This window comes from Bemisia tabaci, chromosome 7, assembly GCF_918797505.1.
Source record: "Bemisia tabaci chromosome 7, PGI_BMITA_v3".
Lineage (NCBI taxonomy): Eukaryota > Metazoa > Arthropoda > Insecta > Hemiptera > Aleyrodidae > Bemisia > Bemisia tabaci.
In genome coordinates, this window is record NC_092799.1 from 44,561,319 (window position 1) to 44,588,349 (window position 27,031).

The 27,031-nt window shown below is 42.3% G+C and overlaps 1 protein-coding gene across 4 annotated transcripts in view; it reads right to left on the minus strand.

The window, feature by feature from the left end:
* Graf (GTPase regulator associated with FAK) overlaps positions 1-27,031 on the minus strand; it is a 150,525-nt gene that overhangs the window by 77,336 nt on the left and 46,158 nt on the right. For all 4 annotated transcript variants that reach the window (XM_072302834.1, XM_072302833.1, XM_072302836.1 and 1 more), the window contains exon 2: positions 22,539-22,696. In XM_072302834.1, the coding sequence (XP_072158935.1) occupies positions 22,539-22,696 (158 nt within the window). The remainder of the gene's footprint in view (positions 1-22,538; positions 22,697-27,031) is intronic.

The following is a 27,031-nucleotide window of genomic DNA, read 5'->3' on the forward strand; positions in this document are numbered from 1 at the left end:
CATGGCAACTCTGTCAATGTATTTGCTCCCTATCTTTGCATGGAGAGTTTGTCTTCCTCTTGATGCAGAGGTGGACTCTCAGGATAGCGTGGGACATCCCCTCCATTTTTGCCTCAACTTGAGAGCTTTTTTCGAGCTTGGAAGTTGATTTCAGAGAAAACCAGTTTCACCATCGTGTTTCTCGCAAACTTTTGCATAGGAATCAACAGTCAAATCGCAAATTCCTCACACATGCAACATCTCCATTGTGAGATTAATGCAATCTAACCATCATATGGCTGCCAGTGAGGCTACACTATAATAATTTACACCCACAGCATCAACACCAATTTTCAGTATTTTCCTCAGATCTTCTTTCATTAGACTGTCCGAAAATCCTATATCGTAGGAAGTTCGGCAACGTCTGAAGGCTCATACGGCGTTCTTCCTCAGCGCGACAGTAAGCCGACGCGTCATGTCGAAATCCGCGGAATTCCACAACGTTTCCTCCAAGAACTCTAAATCTATCCCAACCTTCCCAGGTTTTCCATACCGTCGGAAACCCAGCACCCCGAAAGACTTGACGTTCAGTCTGATGAGGGGACGAACCAAAGACGACGAGAAGCCGCGTCTGTTCAGCGTCCATGTTGACGTCGCGTCATAGCGGCGACGCGACGCGACGCTTGGTTGACGCGCGTTCCGTTCTATTTAGCGGAACCGAATTGGACGACGAGATCCACAAGTCGGCCAGCGAGGGCCGCGCACCAGGGCCGGCCATTATTCGGAGCCCTCCGTGCTCCACCTGCTCCTCGATTGTTGAATCGTTATCGAATGACCTTGATCGATATATAGCATTGTTAAGATAGGGATTTATCGATCAGAAGCATTCGATAACGATTCAACAATCGACCCGCTGCTCTGCCGTCCTCAGGAAAAACGCCGTATGAGCGACCGAATGTTGCCAAATTTCCTCTCACAAATATTAATTTTTGAGAAAAGTTACGAATATTTTTCATCGAAATGTTCAGACACTTTGGACCGAATGGGTCAGTTGCACTGCTCCCAGAATCGTGTTCCGATGATTGATTCGTGTAAATTAGCTGAAAATAATAAGACCCGTCCAAACAGCCACTTTCTAAGTTCAATAACAGCCGAGATATCGCCCTTTGAAAAGTCGGGTTTCTGACGTCATCCACCGCGGTAGTGACACCCTTGGTTTCCTCCACGTTGCTTTCATTAGTCGGGGTGACGTACATCGGCACCGGTTATTCGATGTGAAAATCGGATTAATGCAAGGTGGAAGAAACAAAGAGAGTGCAGGGGTCCTAAGGGTATCAGACCCCTGGACGTCCCCCCCCCCCCCCTGTCTACGCCACTGGGTGTCCCTACCGCGGTGGATGACGTCAAAAACCCGACTTTTCAAAGGGCAATAACTGGGTTAATATGGAACGTAGAAAGTTGCTGGTTGAACAGATCTTATTATTTTTAGCTAACCCACAACAATCAAGCATCAAAGCACGATTCTGTGATCAGCGCAACTGACCCATTACGAGAAAAATTTTCTGAAAAATCGGGAGAAAAATGTCCGCACACTGGGGAAAAAAAAACCAAAACATTGACAAGAAAAATGACTCTTGATTCAAGCAGATTTAAGCTTAAATCAAAAGGAAATCCGCTCAAATTAAGAGGCTTGGTTCTTGATTTAAGCTTAAACCTGATTGAATCAAGAGTATTTTTTCTTGTCGATGTCTTTAAGAGTCTGGACTCTAGATCCAATGCGGTTTTTTTCCCAGTGCAAACCCCGAAAAATCGTGGTTGGTCAAGTGAAATTTGGCAACGTCTGAAGGCTCATACGGCGTTTTTCCTCAGCACGACAGATGGCCGCTCGTTCCGTCGTCGGGGCCTCATCTCGGCTGCTTTCCAGTCGAATCACCTTGGCTATCGCTATCATCCCATTTGAAGCCTTGATACAAAATCGATCACATCGAACGCCGCGATAATCGATCCTTCCTTATAGATTTAAATGACAGATCGATCGATTAATCGGTAATCGCGGGACGCCACCGCTGCTTTCCCGGGCGGGGATCCGAAAAATCGCCTCTTTTCATACGGGAGATCCGCGTGTTTGGATCTCGAATTATGTCACGTAAATCTGAACAATCGCCGCTCGATCTTGTCAATTATTTTCGTCGCTGCTCCCGCGACGCGACCCGACGCTGGTCGGCCCTATACTGCCATGCTAAGGAAAAACGTCCGTATGAACCTTCAGCCGTTGCCAAATTTCCTTCGATAAAACACGAATGTCCTGGTAAATTAAGAAATGTTTATCTTCCGATTTTTTAGATAATTTTGTCCGCAATTTTCCCTGGAGTTCCTGAAAATCTCAAGGAAAAATGTTCTTAACTTTCCTCAAGAATAAAAATTTTTCCGAAGGAAATCCGGCAACTCTCGAATGTTCATACGGCGTTCTTCCTTAGCACGGCAGTATAGATGGTGCGCCCGCGGCAGATGAAGCTTACCGGCTCGGTGTACGACCTTCATTATGAAAGGACGCGGTGAAAAATTGTTCGGCAATGTGAGGACCCTTTTGACGCTTGGCAGCCGGAGCAGAGATCCTCAGTCCTGAGGATCGAAATCTGGTGAAGCTGCAGAAAGCTTGGAACGATTATAGTGGAAAAGACGAGGAGGAAAAACGGGAAACAAGGCTAAAAATACACAATAATGAAGAAAACCCGTGACGTTTTGACTCCAAACTGAGTCATTTTCAGCCGGAAACAATACAAATTTTAAAAAAAAAACAAACGATGAAAATTAAGAAAACCCGAGACGTTTCGACTCAAAACTGAGTCATTTTCAGTCGGAAACAATACAAATTTAAAAAAAAAAAACAAACAAACGATGAAAATTAAGAAAACCCGAGACGTTTCGACTCAAAACTGAGTCATTTTCAGTCGGAAACAATACAAATTTAAAAAAAAACAAACGATGAAAATTAAGAAAACCCGAGACGTTTCGACTCAAAACTGAGTCATTTTCAGTCGGAAACAATACAAATTTAAAAAAAAAAAACAAACGATGAAAACCTGAGCCCTACATGGTGGTGGCCGGGATCTGAGAAAAACAATCTCGGATCTGCGGATGACTCAGTTTTGAGTCGAAACGTCTCGGGTTTTATTAAATGTGTATTTTTTTCAAGTCAAGTTTCGTAAACCTATCTCTAATGGACAAGGCCTTCCATTCATAAGAAATGAACGCAAAAATTATGAAAGAACAAACACAAAATTTGGTTTGATGATTTTAACTTCCGCCACCGCGCCGCGCCGACCGCACCGTGTTTGGCGCAATGCGTGAAGTATTCACGCAGTCTTGTAGGCGCTATGCGTTTCACGCTGAGCGCACTGTGTTTGGCGCAATTCGGGAAGTATTCATGCATTCTTGTAGGCGCTGTCCGTTTCACGCTGATCACAATAACCGCACTATGTTTGATGCAATGCGTGAAGTATTCGAGCAGTCTTGTAGGCGCTAATATGTGTTACATGCCGATTGCCGCGCCGAGGGTTTTTCCTGTTCATCTGAAGCCCTCGTGATCATTTCTCCCTAAGTCCCCCAGTTTTGGGAGTTGATTTCAGAGAAAACCATTGACGCCATCGTGTTTCTCGCGAACTTTAACATACGAATCAATTGTCAAATCGCAAATCCCTTACACATGCAGCATCTCCATTATCACAGCATCCGCATTCTCCTGTCGTTATGATAGCTCTCGATGTCTCATTCATGACAGCACGCTGCACAGGGTACCCCTTGAGCGAAGGTCATGCTTTCATGCCCGGTATCATCCTTACGTCGGGGACCCCGCATAGGAGGCATGAAACACGATGTGCCAACCGCGTCGGCCCGGGTGTCCCCGGTGGCGAACATACGCTCGGGTATGCATGCATTCAATCAACCGATACGGCTCGCGATGCATACAAATGGCAAATCGGTGCGCCTGATTTGATTCATCGGGATTTTTGTCCTCTGTTGATATTCTGCGTTTCCCGCGGTGTCGCTCGGTCGCAGCCGCGAAATCACTCGGAAACCGCGCGCCTGACGGCGAATTCGCACAATTTGGTTCTTCCACCTCGCGTTTCCAATTCGCTACCGCCTCGCTCCGATCCAATTCTGTCCAATTCGCATGGAAAGGTGTCATTTTGGCTCTCCGCGACCCCGATGGCGAGGAAGAGTTCTGCCGTCCTTAGGAAAAACGCCGTATGAACATGCGAGAATTGCCAAATTTCCCTCTAAAAAATGTTAATTTTTAAGGAACTCCGGAAAATAAAACACATTGGATCGAGAGTCCAGACTCTTGATTCAATCAGATTTAAGCTTAAATCAAAAGGAAATCTGCTCGAATGAAGAGGCTTGGTTCTTGATTTAAGCTTAAATCTGATTGAATCAAGAGTATTCTTTCTTGTCGATGTTTTTAAGAGTCTGGACTCTAGATACAATGTATTTTTTTTCCAGTGAATGTTATAGATATTTTTCCTTGACATTTTCAGGGCCTTTAGTATCTGAAATTGCGAACAAAATTATCTGAAAAAGTAGAAGAAAAATATTTATAAGTTAACCAGAAAGTTCGTCATTTATCAAAGGAAATTTGGCGACGCCTGAAGGCTCATACGGCGTTCTTCCTTGGCACAGCAGAGTTGTGCCTGTGCCGTCCTGAGTCTCTGGGATAACTCGGTTTCGGAAAGTTGGCAGTGCTATTTTTCGCCGTTTGGATCCAATGGATAGTATTCGATACATCAAAACTGCATCAAAAAGGCGTGCTATCACTGAGATTGTATCGTTATCGTTTGGTTCAACATGTAAATGTAACCTCAAAAGTCAATCGAGTAATCTGAAGGAATGGGTTTTTGTGATAGATTATTTATTCTTATGAGTGCCAGTACCATTATGGCTATGAATAAGGATATTGTTGGGAATTTCCTCTTTTACAGCTTTTCGAGGTTAAATCCTAAGATTTTTGATCGAGTTTATGCTCTATTGTTTTAAACCAAACGATACATCGAACTAACATCGAATGGGTGTTTGAGGTTAGGTTCTATCGTTTTAAACCAAACGATACTACATCGAATCACTATCGAATACGATCCATTCGATTTTAGGCGAGGCAGCGTGCTTAAACACACCAATGACTAAATGCAAAGAAATGGAAAAGCTCCTATGTTTTATATCCTTTAAAGTAAACTAATCAAATTGTTATCTCCGATTTCATCCAAAAGTCAGAAAAACTTTCGATAAAAATTACTCAGGTACAACTTTGTAAAATAAATGAATTGTTTGAGCCAATTTGGCAACCTTGGAATGGAGTTACGTTTCTTCGAGCAGGAGACGACGACATATGTACGTATTACTTCACATGCTTCGAAAAGGGCGAAACCCAATGTTACCAACTTGCGAGAGTTGCCTCTTAACTCAGTCTCATCGCTAGATCAACACGAAGATGCTGTGATGCTGAGAGAAGGACCGTGCACTTGGAAAAACGCCCCGAGCGATGAATTTTCTCCGGCCTGTTCAATTCTTTTTCTCTCCTCTATGCACGCATCATATTATGTAGAGATAAGTAGGGATCCTCCATCTGCCCCCTGGCGACAGGAGGAAACTTTCACTCTCGGGGATTCAGCAGTCTCCAATGGACAGCAAGGCGATAACGGTCATCTCATTAATGTCTTGCTGGTTACCGGACTTTGGATTAAATAGTTCGCCGGACAATAAGTTTCACTTAGTTTTTTTCGGATTGTTTGCTAGGTAGATTGTTTAACGCGTTGGAGAAATAGAGAATCTAGAGAAATTGTTAGGAATAAGAGTCGGAGGACGTAGAATTGACGCGTACACTGAAAAAAAAAAAAATTGTGTTCTTGCGTTACTTTTGGTTGATATAGGAGGTGAAACACAAACCAACACAAATTGGACCGCGTTTAACAGAAAGGAACCACCAAGCCACATCAGCTATTGCCAAATTTGACTGGACAATTTAATTTTTTACGAGGCAACTTTTTTGCGGATTCCTTTGAAAATGTTCAGGAATTTCCTTTATACTAGGTATGGAGAAAATTCGCTGAAATTTGCATGAAAATCCGCCCAATCGTTTTCATGTAAAAAATTAAATAGCCCAATTGAATTTGACAACAGCTGATGTGGCTTGGTTCCTTTCAATTTAACGCGGTCCAATTTTGTGTTAATTTTAGTACAGCTTGCAATTAATTTAGGGCAGAAAACGATGGAGGGACTGGGAAAATGCCTTCTTCCAATTGCGAGGTTGATATCCACCACTCGTTTTTTATTAAATTTCTCCGAAAAAACTAGAAGGCATTTTCTCTTAAAATTGTCAACCAAAGGCTAGGGCTATTCGGACGTATTTCTGTTAGACGGAACTCAGCGCCAAATTGAGTTACATTTGAGGATTTTAGAATCCCAGATAGCGCGTTCTGTCAAACTGAACTAAGCGCCATGAAAAAGCATTCCGCACGGGGAAAAAAATTGTTGATTCAACAATTCAATTGCTAAAAACAGTGAGTGCAATGTTTCAACGCAGATTTTACAACAAAAAAATGCTACTTTAACCACCCCCGTGGTTAAATTAGTTTACAATGTGGTTAAAGTAGCATTTTTTTGTTGTAAAATCTGCGTTGAAACATTGCACTCACTGTTTTTAGCAATTGAATTGTTTAATCAGCAATTTTTTTTCCGTGCGAGTATAGGACGGAAGGAGCATCGCGTTCCGCAACACCCGCCAATCCAAGTCCCCCTCTCCCTTCTTCCCCCTATGGCGCTTAGTTCCGTTTGATAGAAATACGTCCATTTTGTGTTTTACTTTCCGTATTAACCAAACTTTTTTCTCCAAATTTCTCACTGCGTATTTTCTTTCACAGTCCTTTTGGCCATAGGATACAGGGCGGATATCCGAACTATTCTCCATGTTCAATATTTATCACAAATATCTATAATATTTATCACAAATATCTATACTATAATTAAGATCCAAATATTTATCACAAATATCTATACTTTATTTAGCATGTATACATATGTATATATTTTGCACCAATTATCTCAATCGTAATGTACAGCACCTGTACATTCTGTAATCTAGATAGGGCCGGTGTCGTACCAGCCTACCCATTATTGTAAAAGTAGTTCTTAGTTCCTAGTTATAAGAAATAGAGTTAATACCATGTAGTCCTCTATTCTTTCAATAAAGAAAATTCTCCATGTTCAAATCTCCATTTTTGGAAGAATTTCCGATCGAAGAACAAGGTGTGCTCCCGGCGGAGGAGGTTCACGCGAGCTCTGCGGGCCGATTATTGAAATTGATAGACAAAGCTATAGACAAAGAGGACTAAATGGATATGAAGGGATCCCATTGGTGGAAGCGGGTGGTTGCAATGGACATAGGAGGTAGGTAATAGACTTAACTAACGGCAACCCACGAGAGACCCTATAGTTAGTACATCATTTTATCCCTTAGTCTATAAGAGCCCCTTATTTCAACCAATAGGATCGCTCCATACTCCCTATGTCTTCTTTGTCTATCGCTTTGTCTATAAATGTTAATGAATCGGCCCGCTGAACGGGGCTAAAAATTCATCGCGAAATTGCGTGAGTTGATTGTCGCGGGTTGGCGCTCCGACGGTTACGGCGAGAAATTTTTCCAGTCGTGAAATCTAATTGCATCGGCGATGCTTCAGCCGCGCTCGGCGATAAATGGGCCCTCGGTGCCGCGCACGGGGGGCCCGCGGAGAACGATCTCGTTTTTTCCGGCCCCCTCCCGGCGAAACCGCGTATGCACCGTGCGGTTCCCGGCGGAGTTGCGGGGTTATGTCGAGGGGGCGGCGCTCCCGGGCGGAATTGGACGTGTATTCGGGTTGATGTGGCAGTCGGGGCGGAGTGCCGGAATGACTGTCGGCGGGTAGTTGTGCAGTAGCTGCGGCGGCCGGCCGCAACCGCGGCCGCGTCACGCGATGCGCCACGGAAATGCGGATCCTCGACAATTTCTACTTTGCCCCCCCCCCCCCCCCCCTCCCCCGGGGGTCCCACTCATCGCCCGCCACGATATACGGGGCATTACGATAAAAAAAAAAAAAAAAAACAAAAAAAAAACACTTCTTTGTGCAATATTCATCTCGAAAAAAGGTCCGAGGGCTGACTGTTAAAATTGATAGACAAAGCGATAGACAAAGAAGACGAAGGGAGTATGAAGCGATCCTTTTGGTTGAAATGCGAGGTTCTTATAGACTAAGGAAAAAGATGATGTACTAACAAAAAAAAACCACTTCTTTATGCTATATCCATCTCGAAAAAAAGTCCGAGGGCTGACTGTTAAAATGGATAGACAAAGCGACAGACAAAGAAGACGAAGGGAGTATGAAGCGATCCTTTTGGTTGAAATGCGAGGTTCTTATAGACTAAGGAAAAAGATGATGTACTAACAAAAAAAAAAAACCACTTCTTTATGCTATATCCATCTCGAAAAAAAGTCCGAGGGCTGACTGTTAAAATGGATAGACAAAGCGACAGACAAAGAAGACGAAGGGAGTATGAAGCGATCCTTTTGGTTGAAATGCGAGGTTCTTACAGACTAAGGAAGAAAATGATGTACTAACGAATGGGTCTCTCATGGGTTGCTGTTAGTTAGTCTATTACCCACTTCCCCCCCCCCCCCCCCCATTGCAACCACCTGCCTCCACATACGGAGAAAAAAACTTCGTGCGTGGGACCCGAAGTTTAGGTCATATGGATCTCTGAAGTTTCCGGATTGAGCTTCTGAACACTTTAGGTCTAGCTGTCGAGGTTCGGATCACACATCTGAAACTTCAGTTCTTACATTTGAAATACTTCAGATGTGAGAGCCGAAGTTTTTCGGATGTGAAAACCGAAGTACTTCAGATGTTTGGTTCAGGTACTTGAATAGTTTCAGATGTGTGATCAAAACCTCAGCAGCTAGACTTAAAGTGTTCAAATCCAAAAACTTCAGAGATCCATATGACCTAATCTTTGGGTCCCACGCATGAAGTTTTTTTCTCCGTGTAGGATCCATCCCTCTGTATCCCTTTTTTCTAGACAAAGAGTCTATAGCTTTGTCTATCAATTTCAATAATTGACCCCTCGGACCAAATCCTGTCGGGAAAGAAGAACCTACTTGAAGATTTTGAGGTCAAGTTCATGACATCTTCCCTAATTGAGAATTAAGGATTCTCAAGGAACTTACGAATGATTTCAAGGCTTTTGTTGGGAGACCTCCGATATAGGCGGATCCCCCGTCCGCCGGAAAGAAAGAAGGAAAAAAAAGAGAAAGAAGAGAGAAGGATAGAACGGAGGAAAGAAGAAGGCAAGATGCTTACAAAAGTTGACACAAACAGTATATTAGATGCTCCAAAAATTCAAAAATTTTCTCCCCCCGTCTATATTTAGCGCACTGGAGAAAAAAGCACATTGGATCTAGAGTCCAGACTCTTGAAAACATTGACAAGAAAAAATACTCTTGATTCAATCGGATTTTTGCTTGAATCAAAACGAAATCCGCTAAAATTAAGAGGCTTGGTTCTTGATTTAAGCCAAATTCTGATTGAATCCTAACTTTTTTTTGTCGATGTTTTTAAGAGTCCGGACTGTGGACTCAAGATCCAATGTGTTTTTTTTTTCCCCCAGTGCGAAGTGCGAGGATATGAAGGGCGTTCAACACCGTCAAAGCTGAAGTTGATACCCTGCGCTTACGGAACAATCACCGAGAATTTTCCGACTAAAGGTCGTCTCAGTTGCCTGTATCTCATGTGTGTAACAACCCCATTTGATACGACGAAAAATCCCTACGATGACGTCTCCGTCACTGATAGCGTCTATTTCCAGCCCCCGTTAGCGACGTGTGAGGACGTGGAGAGCGTTTTACAACGTCATAGTTGAGGTTGATATCCGCGCCTACGGAAGAGGAGTCATAGAGAATTTTCCGAATCCGTACGCATTTCATGCCGCCTGTCTGATGCAGCCTACGTTCCATCGCTGCGCCAGACCCGCGCGCCGCCGCCGCCGCCCCTGGAGTGCCACTCAGACCACCCTAAAATATCTCATTAATAGCATTATGGCCCCATTCCCTTCCTGAGGAGAGCTCCGGAAGAGAGTCTACCTTCCCGAGATTGCCTGAGCAATACGATTAATGACAATGCTAGAATGCCCGCCACTTTGGACCGAGTTGCCAAACTGGCCTCCGATTCTTATCCCAGTGAGAGGTCAAAGAATCAGTTGCGCTGGTCATAGAACACTGGAAGAAAAAAACACATTGGATCTAGAGTCCAGACTCTTGAAAACCTTGACAAGAAAAAATACTCTCGATTCAATCGGATTTTTGCTTGAATCAAAACGAAATCCGCTTCAATTAAGAGGCTTGGTTCTTGAATTACGCTGGATTCTGATTGAATCAAGAGTACTTTTTCTTGTCGATGTTTTTAAGAGTCTGGACTCTAGATCCAACGTGTTTTTTTTTTTCCAGTGAATCGTGTCTTCACCTTTGGAGCTTATGCAAATTATTAGCTCTATCCGAACGTCAGATGTCTACGTCCAATATTAACGGATATGCCTTTCATCAAAAATCACGGCTATGATGTCATCAGGCGGTGGTGCATACCATGGTTCCTTCGACCTTGGTTTCATCCGTGATTTACGTTGAGCATTATTTTTTTTATTTTTTTTTTTATTTTAGGTAAATCCGTGCGCATTTAATTTAGAGTCAGTTTTTTTGAGTAAAATAAACGTTGTCTTGCTATAGTGTTTTAAACTTAAAGTTAACTGCACCAACACGATGGTTTTTCAACTAAAAAAAACTCGATGTTGAGTTGAATCCAGACGGATTTAACTCAAAATTTTGTCGACAAGAAATAACGCTTTAAGTCAAAATAATAACTCAATAATTTTTTTTCAGTGCGTCCGCGTTCCGGGCTCAGCGGCCGAAAGTTCCGGGCGTGGCACTCGGAGCAATCGAAGGTACGGCTCCAGCCCCCGGAACTTTCGATCTCTGAGCCGGGAACGCACAGTAAGTTTATACAGCCTCTAAGTATGCACTGGAAAAAACACATTGGATCTAGAGTCCAGACTCTTAAAAACATCGACAAGAAAAAGTACTCTTGATTCAATCAGAATCTAGCTTTAATCAAGAACCAAGCCTCTTAATCTAAGCGGATTTCGTTTTGATTCAAGCAAAAATCCGATCGAATCAAGAGTATTTTTTCTTGTCAATGTTTTCAAGAGTCTGGACTCTAGATCCAATGTGTTTTATTTCCAAGTGTAAGTACGGTTTCCACAGCCGGAGTTTTTTCTCTCTTTTTTTCTTTTTTTTCAGTGTGGTTCATTCAAAAACATGTGCTACTTCAAAATCAGCTCAGTGAGGGGGAGGTTGGAAAACCTGGCAACCCTCGTCGGATTCCTGGGGGCGGAAGACGCGGGCGGAGAAAAATAAGATAACTCGGTTTGCAGGGACGAGCGACGTGTCTGATTCGACAAGGAACTTGGAGCTTAGCTGTCACGTTTCCCCCCGAAAGAGACTCACCTCTGACCGCTCAAAAGTGTCGCGGCCTTTCCTACCGGTTTGACTATGATGGAGAGGCGGCAGCGTAATCGGGGTGCAGAGGAAATGGATATAAATGGGGACGATCCTCGGGCTGAGGGGGAGCTTGGGCAGCACTACGCAATCCAAAAGTTCCCCTCTGAATTACAGGTGTATCTCTCTCGGCGCATTTCCTCAAGTTGAAAAAAGTAAGAAGAGGAGGAAATAGTCAGAAAGTGAAGATGGCTCAAAAATTTCCTCCTTATAGGCTTTGAGGTGACGCCGTCCCGCGTTGAAAAGGGGTTTTATAGGTTTACAAAGTGAGCTGATTGTTGAAACTGATAGACAAAGCTATAGACATAGAAGATTAGGGAGTATGGAGGGATCCAATTGATTGAAATGAATGGTTCCAGGGTTCCTGTGGACTAGATAGATAGATAGAATTTATTGATGCTTCAAATAAATTCTATCTATGTATCTAGTCTACAGGAACCCTGGAACCATTCATTTCAATCATCAGACTAGGGAAGAAAATGATGGACTAACTGTAGGGTCTCGGTCTCTCGTGAGGTGCCGTTAGTTAGTCTATTACCTAACTCCTTCGTCTATCGCAACCATCCGCTTCCACAAATAGGATCCCTCCATATTCCTTTTGCCTTCTTTGTCTATAGCTCTGTCTACTGATTTCAAGCAGCAACCCACCAGGTTGAGATTATGATGTTCACCGATTGAAGAGGCAAAGCTGGGTAGCAGTTGATAGGGCGGTTGAAAAAGATCGTTACTTGGATTTTATAAATTTTTGATAAATTTAAAAGCTGAGAAATAACCAGATCGATCAAAATTCTCATTAGATCTTGAATATGCTGAGTGGTATTTTACAAGAAACCAAATCGACCCATGATGCTTCAGTTTTTTGCCCTCCTGAAAAATTTGGCGTGGTTAGCTGAAGGTGCAGCGTTCCTAACCATTGACATACAACCCACGGACCCGGAAAATTTGCCATGTCATGTATAGCGAGACAAGAATTGGTACCGCGGGATAAGAACACCTGATAATTGGCTAGGTTGCGTTGACTTCGGGGAGGAAGGTATCATTGCATGGCTGCGCGCAGTGACAAAATGATTCTCTGCCCCAATAGAACTTAAATTTCAGTATGACTTCTTCTACCTTTACCTTCGTAGCGTGTTACTATATCTGGTCAAACTTTCCCGCAGAGCAGCAGCACACCGCTTGACATTCCCTGACATTTTCTGCTGCGAGTTTTCTTTGACATTTCAGCTAGACGCGTCCACCTTGTTGCAATATTCATTGAGGAAAATTGTTCAGCCTGCAGAGCCCAATGCCTGCTTCATGTTTGGTGTTAATCGTTGTATTTCTAGTGAATATTTCATTGAAAATACCCATAATGAATTAATTAGGTTTGTTTGCAGATAAACGCGATGCCAACTTTATGTGTATCTCAAAGAGAATAAAAATGAGGTTTCTTTAAAAAAAAAAGGAAAAAAAAAATTCTTCGACAAGAATTTGATTAACTATAAAAATGAAAACCCTGAAAGAAATGTGTAATTTACCAAAGTATTTCACTGGGACGAACAACAGTTGAGTCTACATAGGAGATCGAATTTCCTTAAAATGTCTCTAACTTTTCACGGATCGTTACAATTTCCTATTAAGAACAGAATTTCTTCACTGTTCGACGTCTACGCTGAATTTGATAACTTATCACGTTGTCAATACACATAGATGACCGAAGTGTGCAGATTTCCTGGCGTACTTCGGTTATAGGACATTTAATCAACGATTTTTTGTCCGCGCACCTGTTTTTTCCAGAAGTTTACGCCCACGCGTTTTTTCGGAAGGGGAGTTTTGGTCCACTTACCACTCGAGACCCAAAGTTAATTGGTCCACATGTGAATACAAACGACAATTGCTTACGACGTTTTTGGATGAAAATGTTTAATGTCTTGGAAGAATGAGGGTTTGTTTGTTTTTCTTGTTTGCTTGTTTGCTCCAACGGAGAAAAATATATAATTAGACTTTTGGTAAAAATGACGGAACGTCATTTCCATAAGAGAAAATTCACTAAAACTCTCTACACCTCTTTGGTGCAACAGAACTTAATTATCTTTCAAGAAAATCCAATATTTTTATACCTGAACTGGAAAACCTTTTGATTTGCCTCAGCTAAAGGATCTCATATTTTTCCTGTGCATGATAACTTCGCTTCGGCACTGGTTTGCCGCAGCGCTTCGAGCTACTATTTCGCCACGGAGGTGTTGCACAGTATCAAGTGAGATCGAAGGCACCCCAACGTATCATTATTGATGGCATCTTTCCTAACTCGAGGTATGTTGGAGTGCCTTCAATTCCGTATAATACTGTACAACACCTCTGTTGTGAAATAGTGAAGCGCCGTGGCACGTTGCGGCGCGGCCAGCCAGCCAGCACGGAACGCGCATTGGCGCCTACAAACCTAAGGGATACCTCAAGCAATACCTCAGATTGCGCAATGCGTGAAGTATCTGCTTAGGTTTGTAGGCGCCAGTGCGCGTTTCGTGCTGGCAGCACGTCGCATCACTCCGCTTTATGCTAGGGCCTATTATTTAAACTCGCGGAGTCAGCGTTTTTCAACTCATGATTTTTATATGTTTGCACACTTTACATATATTACTTTAATTTAAATTGATAAAAAAAAATATAGAAATGAAAGGAAAACTTAATGTGTGTTTTGTAAATATTAAGGTGTTTCCTTGTCGTATTTAATGATTTTCAAAGCACATTAATTTTTTCTTTTATAATTTGTGCTTATACTGCGCTGCAACGTGGTGTGAGCGCAACCAAACGCTCAAAATAGGACGTATTCGACTCTGAAAGATCAATGTACAAATGGGCTAAAACCGAAGATTGCGTGCTTCTCGGTTTTTTCCCTCTTTTATTCATTTGTGCATAGTTTCTTTCGACACAACTAATGCTCATTGACTTCAATATCGATGCCATCGCTTGGAAAAGGTTTTACAAATATTTGCCACGTTTTAAAAATGTAATTGTTTTTAAAATAAAGTAATATTTTCATTAAAAAAAAGTATTTATAAGATTTATTTTTCATCGAAAATTTTAAGGATGGAAATAAAACCAAATATTCACCCATGACAATTTAAAACGATTGATCAAAAGAAGGAAATAACATTTCATTTAAAAAGTGAGTTACCACAACAACTCTTACGTCTTTCTCAATTTTCTCATTTCATTATTGTCGATATAATTTTACGTACGGACTAAAATATGACACTTGGACCAAGTCACTGTTGCTTATTTCACGCGTGGACGTAAACTACTGGACAAAACAGGTGTGCGGACAAAAAATCGTTAACGGAATGCCCTGAAACCCGTACTTCAGTTTTTCTTTGGAAAACTAGTCAACGCAATTTCTTAAAAAACTTCCCTACTTCATCTTCTCTGTTTGGAAAATATTCTGTATTAATTTTAGACTGTAGGCTGGCTTGTGTCTGTTTGAAAAAATAAAATAAGAGCGGAAACTTTGAATCACTGAAATGTGGGTACGTGGTTTTTCTTTGTGGCCATTGAGCCGATTACCACCTGATCGAAAAATCCTTACGGTAACGCCCATCAAGATGTAGAGGTCTCTTTGAATTGAGAGAGAACCGAAAACCAAAAAGAAAACGATGAAGAGGACTCGAAGGCGTGTGATAACTGCATTTCGGTGCTTCGTGACGACGAAACTCGAGCGCGACTCGCCCCCTCACTAACAAAAAAAACTTAACCATAATTTTTAAACATCATTCAACTCCATGATTCCGAGGGCGCAGGTAAAGTGGGAGTTACGCTTTTTACGCCGGTGGATAGGCGAAACGTAATTTTGAGCTGCGGGGGCGTTTTTGCGCGGCATCCAGCAGAGGGCGCCGCGTGCTCTATCCTCGCGATCGCCGCTACTCGTGATCATCGAATAACGACACCACTTCAGGCTGGGGTTGCCACATCCAAAGGGAGAAAATTCAAAGAAATATATTACTTCAAGAAAAACCCGACAATACCCTGATTTGACCCTTTTTTCATGGGCGCCTGTTTCATAAGCAGCTTAATGAAACAAAAATTCTCAACTAGATAACTATTGCTGCACGAAGGATGCTTTCTGGCCTACCTCGGAAATTGAAGGCGAAATGGTCAAACGCGTAAACTACATCGCATGAAAAAGTAAGAGTACGTATGGGTTCTACCAGTGAAAAGTTCGACCAATTATTAATAAATATCTTCATACGTAAGATTCTAATTCAAATTGTCGCGAGTTTTAAACTAAAGTTCAACGTAGAAATTTCAATTTTTATGCAGCTGAAGGCTTGAAGCTACAGCTTTGCCAATCAATCCAGTGTATATTTATGCGTGGAGGACTTTTTATTTTTCTATGATATGTTCCATAGGCAACCGTTTCTGAGTGTCCCCGTTTGGAGGCGAGCTGTTTATGGCACTATCTGGAAACTATTATCGATAACCGCTGGGACACTTTCCTACTCATCAATTGTTAAGATTCCTCATGGTCTCTTACGAGCAACCATGTTGCTAATTCTTAACATAAAATCATTTTCATCAAAGGGTAATATTTTGTATGTATTAAAATTTCATGTCATCACACACACCGAAAAAAAAACACATTGGATCTACAGTCTAGACTCTTGAAAACATTGACAAGAAAAAGGACTCTTGATTCAATCAGATTTTTGCTTAAATCAAAAGGAAATCCGCTCGCTTGGTTCTTGATATAAGCAAAAATCCGATTAAATCAAGAGTATTTTTTCTTGTCGATGTTTTTAAGAGTCTGGACTCTAGATCCAAAGTGTTTTTTTTCCAGTGCAGATAATCTGGCGCACAACTCCTTAAAAATAATAAACATGAGGGGAAACGTATTAGAAAAACACACCGACAATAACACGCCGAGAAGTTATAATCTCAATTAAAGGCTAACCCGTCGCGATAGATCTGACAACCCAGCGATTGTGCAGTGTGCACCCACACTTTGGCCTCTTCAGTTGCGCTGGTCCAGCGTTAATCATAAAAGAAAAAATGCCAAGGAAAACCACGAGAAAAATCTCCTAACGATGGAAAAAGTGCATCTCGCGAGAGCGGGACGTGACCTTGAGGTAAATAAAGTAAAAGTAGCTTCAAAGAGAGTAATGGCGAGATGAACTGGGCAGAAAAATTTACTCTCTGCAGAATTAATGAGTACCCCAGCGTATTTTTTTTTTACGGGGAGAGAAAACCAAGGGCAACGAAGGAATCAAACACACGTATCATTTTTTATTTTTATAAAATGGCATGCAAAAGAAAGTGACTAAAAAGACTGGTGTAAATGTTTTCGGGAGCGTTGTTTGATATCTCATAAGGATGCAATCCTGAAAACATACTAGGTACACTGGAAAAAAAAAACACATTAGATCTAGAATTCCGACTCTTGAAAACATTGACATGAAAAAATACTCTTGATTCAATCAGATTTAAGCTTACATCAAAAGGAAATCCGCTCAAATTAAGAGATTTGGTTCTTAACTTAAGCTTAAATATGATTAAATCAAGAGTATTTTTTATTGTCGATGTTTTTAATAGTCTGGACTCTAGATCCAATATGTTTTTTTTTCCAGTGTACACACTCTGCGGACTGAACTTTAAAATACTAAAATGAAGGGATGATTCAAGTTCAAATATTCTATCCGGATAGGAAAGTCGACAGTAGGCGTTTGAATGTATGCTTTTCCGAGTTACACCACGGAAAACTGAACCCACCCTATAACCTAAAAGTGTAAGTAACTTAACTTAACTCAATAGTAACGTCACCAAAATCTCGGAGGATCCTTAAGTTAAACATGTTTTCGCAATACTCGAAGGTAGTATATTAAAATACGTGACACCGTGACGCCCAATGGGTGTCCTTGACAAATATTCTAAAATTGTGGTTTTAAACAAAAGATTTGAGGGGCTTGGAGGACAAGGCGCATTAGTGCAGTTTTTGTTATTTCGATAAATACGTGTTTGAAGTTTCGAAATAAATTACATGGATCCTTGCGACGGGAGGAAAGTTCAAACTGACTTTTTGATGCTCAAAAATTGGAATGTGGAAGCGAATTTTCCGCAAAATATGTATTAGGTTTAGTTTTACTTAAAACCATTAATATCTCAATTTTTTCCAAAAACTACACACAATGCGCCTCGTCCTTCAAGCCCCTTCATTCATATTTTGCTATCAGCATCTGACTAAGGGTATCCCTTCCCCTTCAAAAACATAGTCGAACAAAAGGAAAAGAAAAGGAAAAACTTAAAAAAATTGCCAGCAAGAAATACTCCATAATACAACGTATTTTAAACACTCAACATAAAAAAAAACCTGCTCCACACGTCAACCCAATGGACATATCACAGGCTCAATTACCGGTCTCGGTGAAAGAGAAAAACCGGAATCGTTCAGCATGCTTGACGTGGTTGTTGCGAATTTCTGCAGTATGCGAGCGAACATAGGTTTGCACAGCTGTAGATACAGCTTGCTACAGCTCAACTCTTTCATAGGGCCCTTCAACACCCCCCCCCCCCCTCATCCACGGGTTCATCCCGGATTAAAGCGACACGGCGGTTTCGAATCAAATCCCGAGTTCTGAATCGGTCGACTCAAGCGATTAGTACTCGGCGTCTCGCAATTAAAAAAAGCGAAAGAAAACACGGATTATAATATTCATTCTGAGACTGTCAAAGGGGTTTAACGATGGATGCTGCCTCCGACTTACACACGCACAATTATTACCTTCCCGTCGGTTCGTCTCCCCTTTGTGCCATTCAAATAAATCTACCCCGACGCATGTGTCTAGGGGATAAGAACGGAATCCGACGGAATCGCTTATTATTTAAACGGTTACACGCGAGGGGATGCCATTGTTGCCAGATTGCTCTGAAAAATCAGCACTACCGCCCATTTAAACCCATGTTAAATATCTCACTTTAGTGGCACAACCTGGCAACTTTGGCCCGGGCCAGGGGGCTGAAAGTGCGTTTGGTGATTTTACGAGAAGGCACAAGAGGTACAAAAACAGCAAAGCATCAGAGAGAAAAGATTTCAATCGAAAATATTGTTTGAACACACTTGGTGGTGACGAGGGCTGCTGTGTCTTCTCACACTGATTATAAAAATGACAGGTCGACGTTAGTGCGTGTACGGAACAACACGCCACAATCACTACACTGAAAAAACAACTCCGGCCGTGGGAGCCGCAATTACGGGCTATATAGACATACCGTCCGTTCCGGGCTCAAAGGCCGGAAATTCCGGCTGCTGGAGGCGTAGCTTCGATTGCTCCGGGTTCAGAGGCCGAAGCTACGCCTCCAGCAGCCGGAATTTTCGGCCTTTGAGCCCGGAACGGACGGTATGTCTATTTAGCCCGTAATTGCGGCTCCCACGGCCGGAGTTTTTTTTCAGTGTACTTTGATCGAGGCCGGATTTGCCATTGGTGACTTGCAGGCTATAGCCTAGGGGCGCAACACTCTAAGAAGCGCACAATTTTTGAAACATCATTCCAGAACATCAGCATTTGTAGTCTTGTGACGTCATCTGGCAGTATTTCACATTCAATCACACTCAAAAAAAAAAGTTACGGGCTGTATGGTATATACCGTCCGTTCCGGGCGCATAGACCGAAACTTCCGAGTGCTGGAGCCGCAGCTTCACTGGGAGAAAAAAAAAAAACACTTTGGATCTAGAGTCCAGACTCTTAAAAACATCGACAAGAAAAAGTACTCTTGATTCAATCAGAATCTAGCTTTAATCAAGAACCAAGCCTCTTAATCTAAGCGGATTTCGTTTTGATTCAAGCAAAAATCCGATCGAATCAAGAGTATTTTTTCTTGTCAATGTTTTCAAGAGTCTGGACTCTAGATACAATGTGTTTTTTTTTTTCAGTGTTTGATTGCTCCGGGTGCTACGCCCGGAACTTTTGGCCTCTGAGCCCGGAACGCGGACAATGTGTCTATATAGCCCGTCAGTGTGGCTTCCAAGGCCGGATTTTTTTTCAATACATGTTTTTTTGGCAAATAAGATCATTTTGTTACATAGCCTCTGATAATTTTTCAATTTAAAAACAAGGATCTGCTCGTGCTCAGTTTCCTCAGTTGTTTCATCGTAATTATGAAGTTCACCAAATTTCAGACTTCTACAAGCTCTCCATTCTTCTGACCATTGCAATACCAGGGTGTCTACTAAAACAGGCTGGTCAAAAATAAGTACTTTTAAAGTACTTTTTCCGTGCATTCTGAACAAATTCAGTGCCTCCTCCAACAGAAAAATTCCGTAGTTTTTCAGTGCCTCCATTTGACGAAATTAGAAAAATTTCAAAAATTTGATATTGCGACAATAATGACAAAAAATTTAAAAAAATTCGGGACCTTTTTGCTGAATTTCCGCACTTTTTCAGTCCTTCCGGACCGCCCTTAAAAAATCAGTACTATTTCCGGACTTTTAGACACCCTGAATACTCTCGTTTACTCTTCGCATGGATGCAGTCGCGATATAATGATTATTTGTAAAACTGTTCATGTACTACTTCATCCGAACCCTAGAATTATTTTGCCGCGGGGTCATATTTTACACGAGCAATCAGTCAGGTGCCTTGCGCCTCGGTCTGGTTCTCTCATGTCGGCTGATCCACGAGCGACTGCGACTGTTTGTGCAGGAATCAAGTGAAGGCTGACAGCAGCCGCCGCGCCGATCAGCTGATTGGATCAAGTGTGACGAGCGAGAAGAGCCGGCCGTCGACCGGATTCGAGCCAGTGGCGGCGCGTGAACGATCGATTATCGAAATTTCCCCATTTGAATCCGTGGCAAGAAATCGATTAATGAGGTGTTCGCTGCGACCGCCCTGTTAATCGATCTTTTTCTACAGGTTTAAATGACAGATCAATCGATACATCGCAAAGCACGCCACGCCACTGATCGAGCGTCAAAGTCAACCGCACTCCGACTTGGCGTAGTACGCTCTGCTAGATGAGTGTCAGTGGCGTGGCGTGGCGTGCTTTGCGATATATCGATTGCTCTGCCATTGAAACCTATCGAAAAGGATCGACCTAAATAATCGATTCTTTGTCGTAGCTTCAAACGGGAAAATATCGATAATCGATCATTCACGCCTCGCCACCGATGAGTGTGCCACTGACGATTGCAACTCCTTGTCCATACCGGGACGGATTCGACGGTCCGGCAAATCTGGCATCGGCGATGGTCAATCGAGTGGTCAGCGCTGCGGTGTTGCGAGAAAGAGGAGTAAGTGCATTTAAGTGGTGAACCACGGTTAGCACACGGTCAACGTGTTTCGAGGCTCATCCTAGAACGTACTTACGTCTCTATTGTACACGGTATTGTGGTGGCGGTGACTCAGCTCCGCGTTCGGCTCATCCGAGCAGTTGGTAACAGTGATCGTGAGCTCTCCCATTTGTAAAATGCATTGGCGTTTTCAGCATGTAAGGCAGTGGCGTGGCGTGAATTGCGATAAATCGATTGTTTTGCCATTTAGACCTGTGGTAAAGAATCGATTATTAAGATGTTCGTTGCTAACACCCTATTTATCGATCCCTCTGCATAGGTTTAAATGGCATAATAATCGATATATCGCAATTCACGCCACGCCACTGGTAAGGAGGAAAGGGGCGCATCCGCACATGTGCATTTAACGTTGCTGAGATTGTGCAGCGTTTGATGTGTTTTTTGCTACGCTCTCGAAGATTTTTCGAAAATGTAAGGTAATTTTTCTGAGCATTTGGTTCAAAATTTAGGGCACTTTTATTGAAGTAGAACATCGGCAAAGTTGCACTGTCTTAGCAGCAGATGGACGAGTGCCCTTCCTCTGAATGCTCCTTCATATATGCGTCAGGGCAGCGCTGCTCCCTATTAGGAATAGTTGCAACTTTTAATCAACAGTATAGCACCGTTCATTGGTGAGTAAATGCGATTACTTCAGAAAATTCTTTGATGATGAATGACGGCGCTTAAAAAATGCTTTCATTTTGAGAAGATACTACCTAGCGTGGCCTCAGAGGCCGAATAGTTGCATCTTTTAAACAACATGCAGTCGCGTAGATTAGTGAGTAAATGCGGTTACTTCAGAAAATTCTTTGATGATGCATGACGACGTTTAAAAAACGCCTTCATTTTGAGAAGATACTTCCTAGCGTGGTCTCAAAGGTTGAATAGTTGTATCTTTTAAACAGCCGTATAGTAGCAAAGATTGGTAAATGAATCCGATTTCTTCAGATGATTCTTTAGCGGAGAGCGACGACACATGAAAAACGCCTTCATTGTGAGAAGATACTTCCTAGCGTGGCCTCAAAGGCTGAATAGTTGCATGTTTTAATCGACGGTATAGCAGCGTAGATTATCAAGTAAATGAGATTACTCCGGAAAATTCTTCAGCGACGAACGATACGCTTAAAAAATTAAAAACTTCATTGTAAAAATTAACTTTCTCTTTCTAGCGTAGCCTCAGAGGCAGAGGCAGAATATTTGCATGATTTAAAAACCCAATCAACAGTGTATAACATTTTAGATTCGTGAGTAATTGTATTCGGACATGTTTGGAGTGCGATACTGCTCGATTATAATACCATCCTCCGCACCTCCGCCCCCTTGCGCAAACGGGGACTTAACCGCTTTTCCTTAGGACACTAGAGCGATCTTCGTCAAAGCCCGACTTTCCGACCCAACTCAATAATATCAGTTTTTTCAAGAATTTTGCTTCTAAGAACTACTGCCCTTCTACCCTTAGGGATCAACAATAAGTAGACAAATCGTCGCTTCACTGACATAAGGGCACAACTACACGTTAAGATGTGCCCGGAAAAGCATTGAATTGTATGGAAGACAGGGTTCATTGCTGAGTGTAAGTAACGCCCTTATGTCAGGGGGGCGACGAAATTAGGGAGAAAAAATAGTTGTATTACTCACCATTCTGTCACGTTCATCCTCAATTAGGGCGATGAGTTTGCCGAACTCGGCTAGCGACCGGGTGATGACCAGCTCATCATCCGTTTGGGTCGAACCGATACATTCGAAACTGAAGTTTTTGAGCGAGCTCGATAAAGTTCGCTGTGCCCGCGACAAGTCTGAAACAAAAAACATTGTGCCATTAGAAAAAGAAACTGATTCCGAACTGATCGGAATAAATGAAAAAACAGCATTTTTACTGATTTTATGATTTCCTGACCTAAGGTTATTGATGGAAATTTTGTTATATCTTGATCGCCAACTAGATCGCCATTTCGCCGTAATGCCGGACATTAATCCGGCAAATCAAAACTTCGGTAAAATTGCCAGATCGCGCACAAAGAAAAAAACTTCGTGCGTTGGACCCGAAGTTTAGGTCATATGGATCTCTGAAGTTTTCGGATTGAGCATCTGAACACTTCAGATTCAGCTGTTGAGGTTTGGATCACACATCTGAAACTTCAGTTCTTACATCTGAAGTACTTCGGTTTTCACATCCGAAAAACTTCGGTTCTCACATCTGAAGTACTTCAGATGTAAGAACTGAAGTTTCAGATGTGTGGTCCGAACCTGGACAGCTAGACCGAAAGTGATCAGATGCTCAATTCGAAAACTTCAGAGATCCATATGACCTAAACTTCGGGTCCCACGCAAGAGGTTTTTTTCTCCGTGCGAGAAAGGCTGAACCTCAAGACCTTTCAGCACCCCTGGAACTGGACATTAAATCCGAAGAATCGGTCCATTAGATACGAAAGAGGGAAGTTATTATTTATTTGCATTTCCGGTTGACGCCGACCCGGGCCGGACTAAATGGACGACGCTCTGTTTTTTTTACAACCGCGAATGAAATCCGCGACTACACTGTCGACTAATGAGTGTAGCGGGGCTCGCGACTGCCGGTAATGGTGATGACTCGGACGTAATTAGTAATTAGTTGGACCTTTCATGGCGAGTAACAAGTTTCGTTCGGCGGAAACTGCACGTAAACAAGTTCAAGTCACCGGTGACTAGTTTTCAGTTACGAGTTGCGGGTTGTCCTCGTGTACCACTTAAAATTAAAATGCCGCCCATTTCCACCAGATCCATGCACTTATAATTTGATATCGGCTCCGTCCCGGACCGAGAAAAATAACTTTCGGTGGAACCGGCGAGTTTGGACGGTGGAACCCTCGGAAACTGCGTAAATGCGATTATCAAAACTTTGAGAGCTGGTGTGCTGAGGAAGTGACGTGCTTGGACGATCGTGCTGCCGCAGTGGTGGCGACCAGAGTTTTATCAACATAATACTCGTTATTTTTGGTACATACCTACTGAAAATCTGTACTGTAAATACTGAAACCTACTTGAACTAAGTAACCTTGCAAACTCCCAGTGCTGGGGTGTCAAAAAATCTAAGCCATTCCCAGCTTTTAACTTAAAATGATCACTTCGGGTTTAAAAAAAAAAAAAAAAAAAATCCTCCGCAAAAGTTGTCTTTTTCACCACTAAAATACGTACACTGGAAGAAAATTCTCTTGGCTCCAGAGTCAAGTGACTCTTGAAAAACATGATATGAATAAATACTCTAAATTCAATCGGATTTTTGCTCGAGTCAAGAGCCCAGCCCCTTAATTTAGGTGTATTCCCTTTTGATGCAAGGAAAAGTCCGATTGATTCAAGAGTATTTTTGCTTGTCGAATTTTTTAAGAGTCTAAACTCTGAAGCCTTTTATTCCAGTGTATGTACATCTACTAGAGGAATTTCGACAAATCTCCCAGAATTCCTCCCCTTTCTTAAACTGGATCCTCCATTCCATTCTTCGTTCTTACGAAAGTCCCCCACTGTACACGGCCGACTGGTCGCGTGCTGCTAGGAAGTTTCTACGTCCTTTTATTGGTAATTATTTCGTGAGTCGTCGTAAGGCCATTGAAATGCTCAACAAGTTGCAGAGCTTTCTTTTATCGGGCGAAAAACGATGTTGATTTTAAAAAATTTGATTGTTAATCATGGCCGGATTTACCTACTTGCCGCCCATGGGCCGGCGCCTGTATTTTGCTGCCCTCTTCTCATTCATTTTGAAACATCAATAAAAACCATCAAGTATACGTGCCGGAGGGAGAAGTGTGCATAAGACGCGTTCACTCGTGTTGGGCACATTTTTTGCGTAAGCCCTGTCAACACTCCTAGCAAAAATTCACGGAATTTCGCGCGAAAGTTCAGTTCCGTAAACTTATCTCTGTGGGGACAAGGCCTTTCATTTGTAAGAAATGAACTAAAAAATTTAGAAAGAACAAACATAAATGTGGTCTTTAATAATTTTAACTTCCGCCGCGCTAACCACACTGTGTTTGGCGCAATGCGTGAAGTATTCATGTAGTCTTGCAGGCACTGTGCGTTTCACGCCGCGCCGACCGCTGTTGGCCGTGCTGTGTTTGACGCAATGCGTGAAGTATTCATGCAGCCTCGTAGGCGCTAATATGTGTTACATGCCGACCGCCGCGTCGAGGGCTTCTCCTTTTCATCTCAAGTCCTCGTCATCATTTCTCTTTGCGCCGCGCCACTCCAGGCCAAATTACGTGTTTAGTACTTTTCTCTTAACTCCACAAATTAAAGGTGCGCAATCTTTTGTATCATCCAAATACGACGAAATTAGAAATTAATGAACTCTCAGGAAATGAGAGATTTTGTCGCTTTTTCTTGTTTGCAATTTTTTTCTGAATCCGATTTTTTTGTACCTGCATTTAAAAAAATTGCAAAATTTGCCGCCCCCTAATTTTGCTGCCATGGGCCGCGGCCCATGTGGCCACCCCCTTATTCCGGCCCTGTTGTTAATTGCTTGCGAGATTTCCATAAAATACTGTCTCCATTCGCCGCCCATTTCAGGATCTAAAAGCAGTCACCGCATGGGACTACCACTAGTGTCTATACGCTATGTATAAGCGTATTTATCTCATCCACTGGAAAAAAAAACACTTTGGATCTAGAGTCCAGACTCTTAAAACCATCGACAAGAAAAAATACTCTTGATTCAATCGGATTTTTGCTTGAACCAAGAACCAAGCCTCTTAATTTGAGCTGATTTCTTAAAATCTGATTGAATCAAGAGTATTTTTTCTTGTCAATGTTTTCAAGAGTCTGGACCCGTGTCTATTTTCCCAGTGTGGATCTGGCGCAACCGAAGACAAAGACTAACAAATGGCAAATCGAGCACCGAAAAACTTTTTCGATTTTAATTTATTTGGGACTGACATTTGAAACTTCGGGTAAGCCAAATTCTGAACCGAGACTTCAATAAAGTTGCAACCGCGATGCTTTAAATGTCATCCGTACCGCGGAATCAAAATAAGTTTCGAGCAACAGGTTGCCATCCTGGAGTTCTACTCCACCCAATTCAGAAAGAGTGCGTACTCGTCATCAGAGTACTTAACGTTCAGTGACGAAGCCTGAGTGGTCGATTATCGCTATTTTCCAATTTGAAACTATGGTAAAGAATCGATTATTTCGAAACACCCTGTTTATCGATCCTTTTCCATAGGTTTAAAGGGCGGAGCAATCGATATCCAGCGAAGTGCGCTGCGCCACTGTTGACGTTACGGCAACGTTGCTGTCGGGCTTGCGGTGTGTTGATGAATTCCGAACTCGGGGCACGTAAGTCATAACCTAACTCGGAAATGGTTGAGGTATGAGTGGTAGTGGTTATTACGCTGCGTTGCGCTGCGCTGCGATGCGACCGATAGTGGCCAAATTTGTGGTTGTGCCCCGTGTGTTTGCCTTACGGGTCGGAGTTGAGCGGCGGGCTTTCAATGCCGCATGCCATGCCACATCGTCGCGCCGCTGACGCAAACGCCGTAATTCCATTGACAGCTGATCCCCTGGCAACATTAGCCACAAAAATTTTGAGTTGATCACTGAGCGCTGAAGACGTGTGCTGTTTGCTCGTTCAGATTTTACGCAGAACACGTTGATCACAGTGTTAACTCATAGAAATCGACCTGCTTTACGGTAATCTGCTTCTTCTGGTGGTAGATGACGCAACTAACCTGGTGGTTATAACAACTACCATGGTAGATGCTATAACAAACCGAGAAGTCGTCACCTTCCCGGCAAAGTATCACAAGCGCCATTTTTACCGAAATTGAGTTATGAATAGTTCCGAAATAACGAGATGCATTTACATACGAAAATAATCATTTTTTTTACAACAAATATGTAGAAATATGAATAAAAGTCGATTAAAGTTGATGTACTTTCGTATCACAAGCGCCATTTGGGAGAAAAGTATCACAAGCGCCAAGTTCGGCAACCGCCTACCTTTCTGATTGTTTTACAATTTTTGTCACGGCAGTCTTCGGAATGACTTGAAACTAAATTATTTTCGCATGTAATTACATCTCGTTATTTCGAATATAATATTTTTTTTAGACTAAATATAAATAAATATTTAAAATACTCCATTGAAGTTGACGAACTTTCGT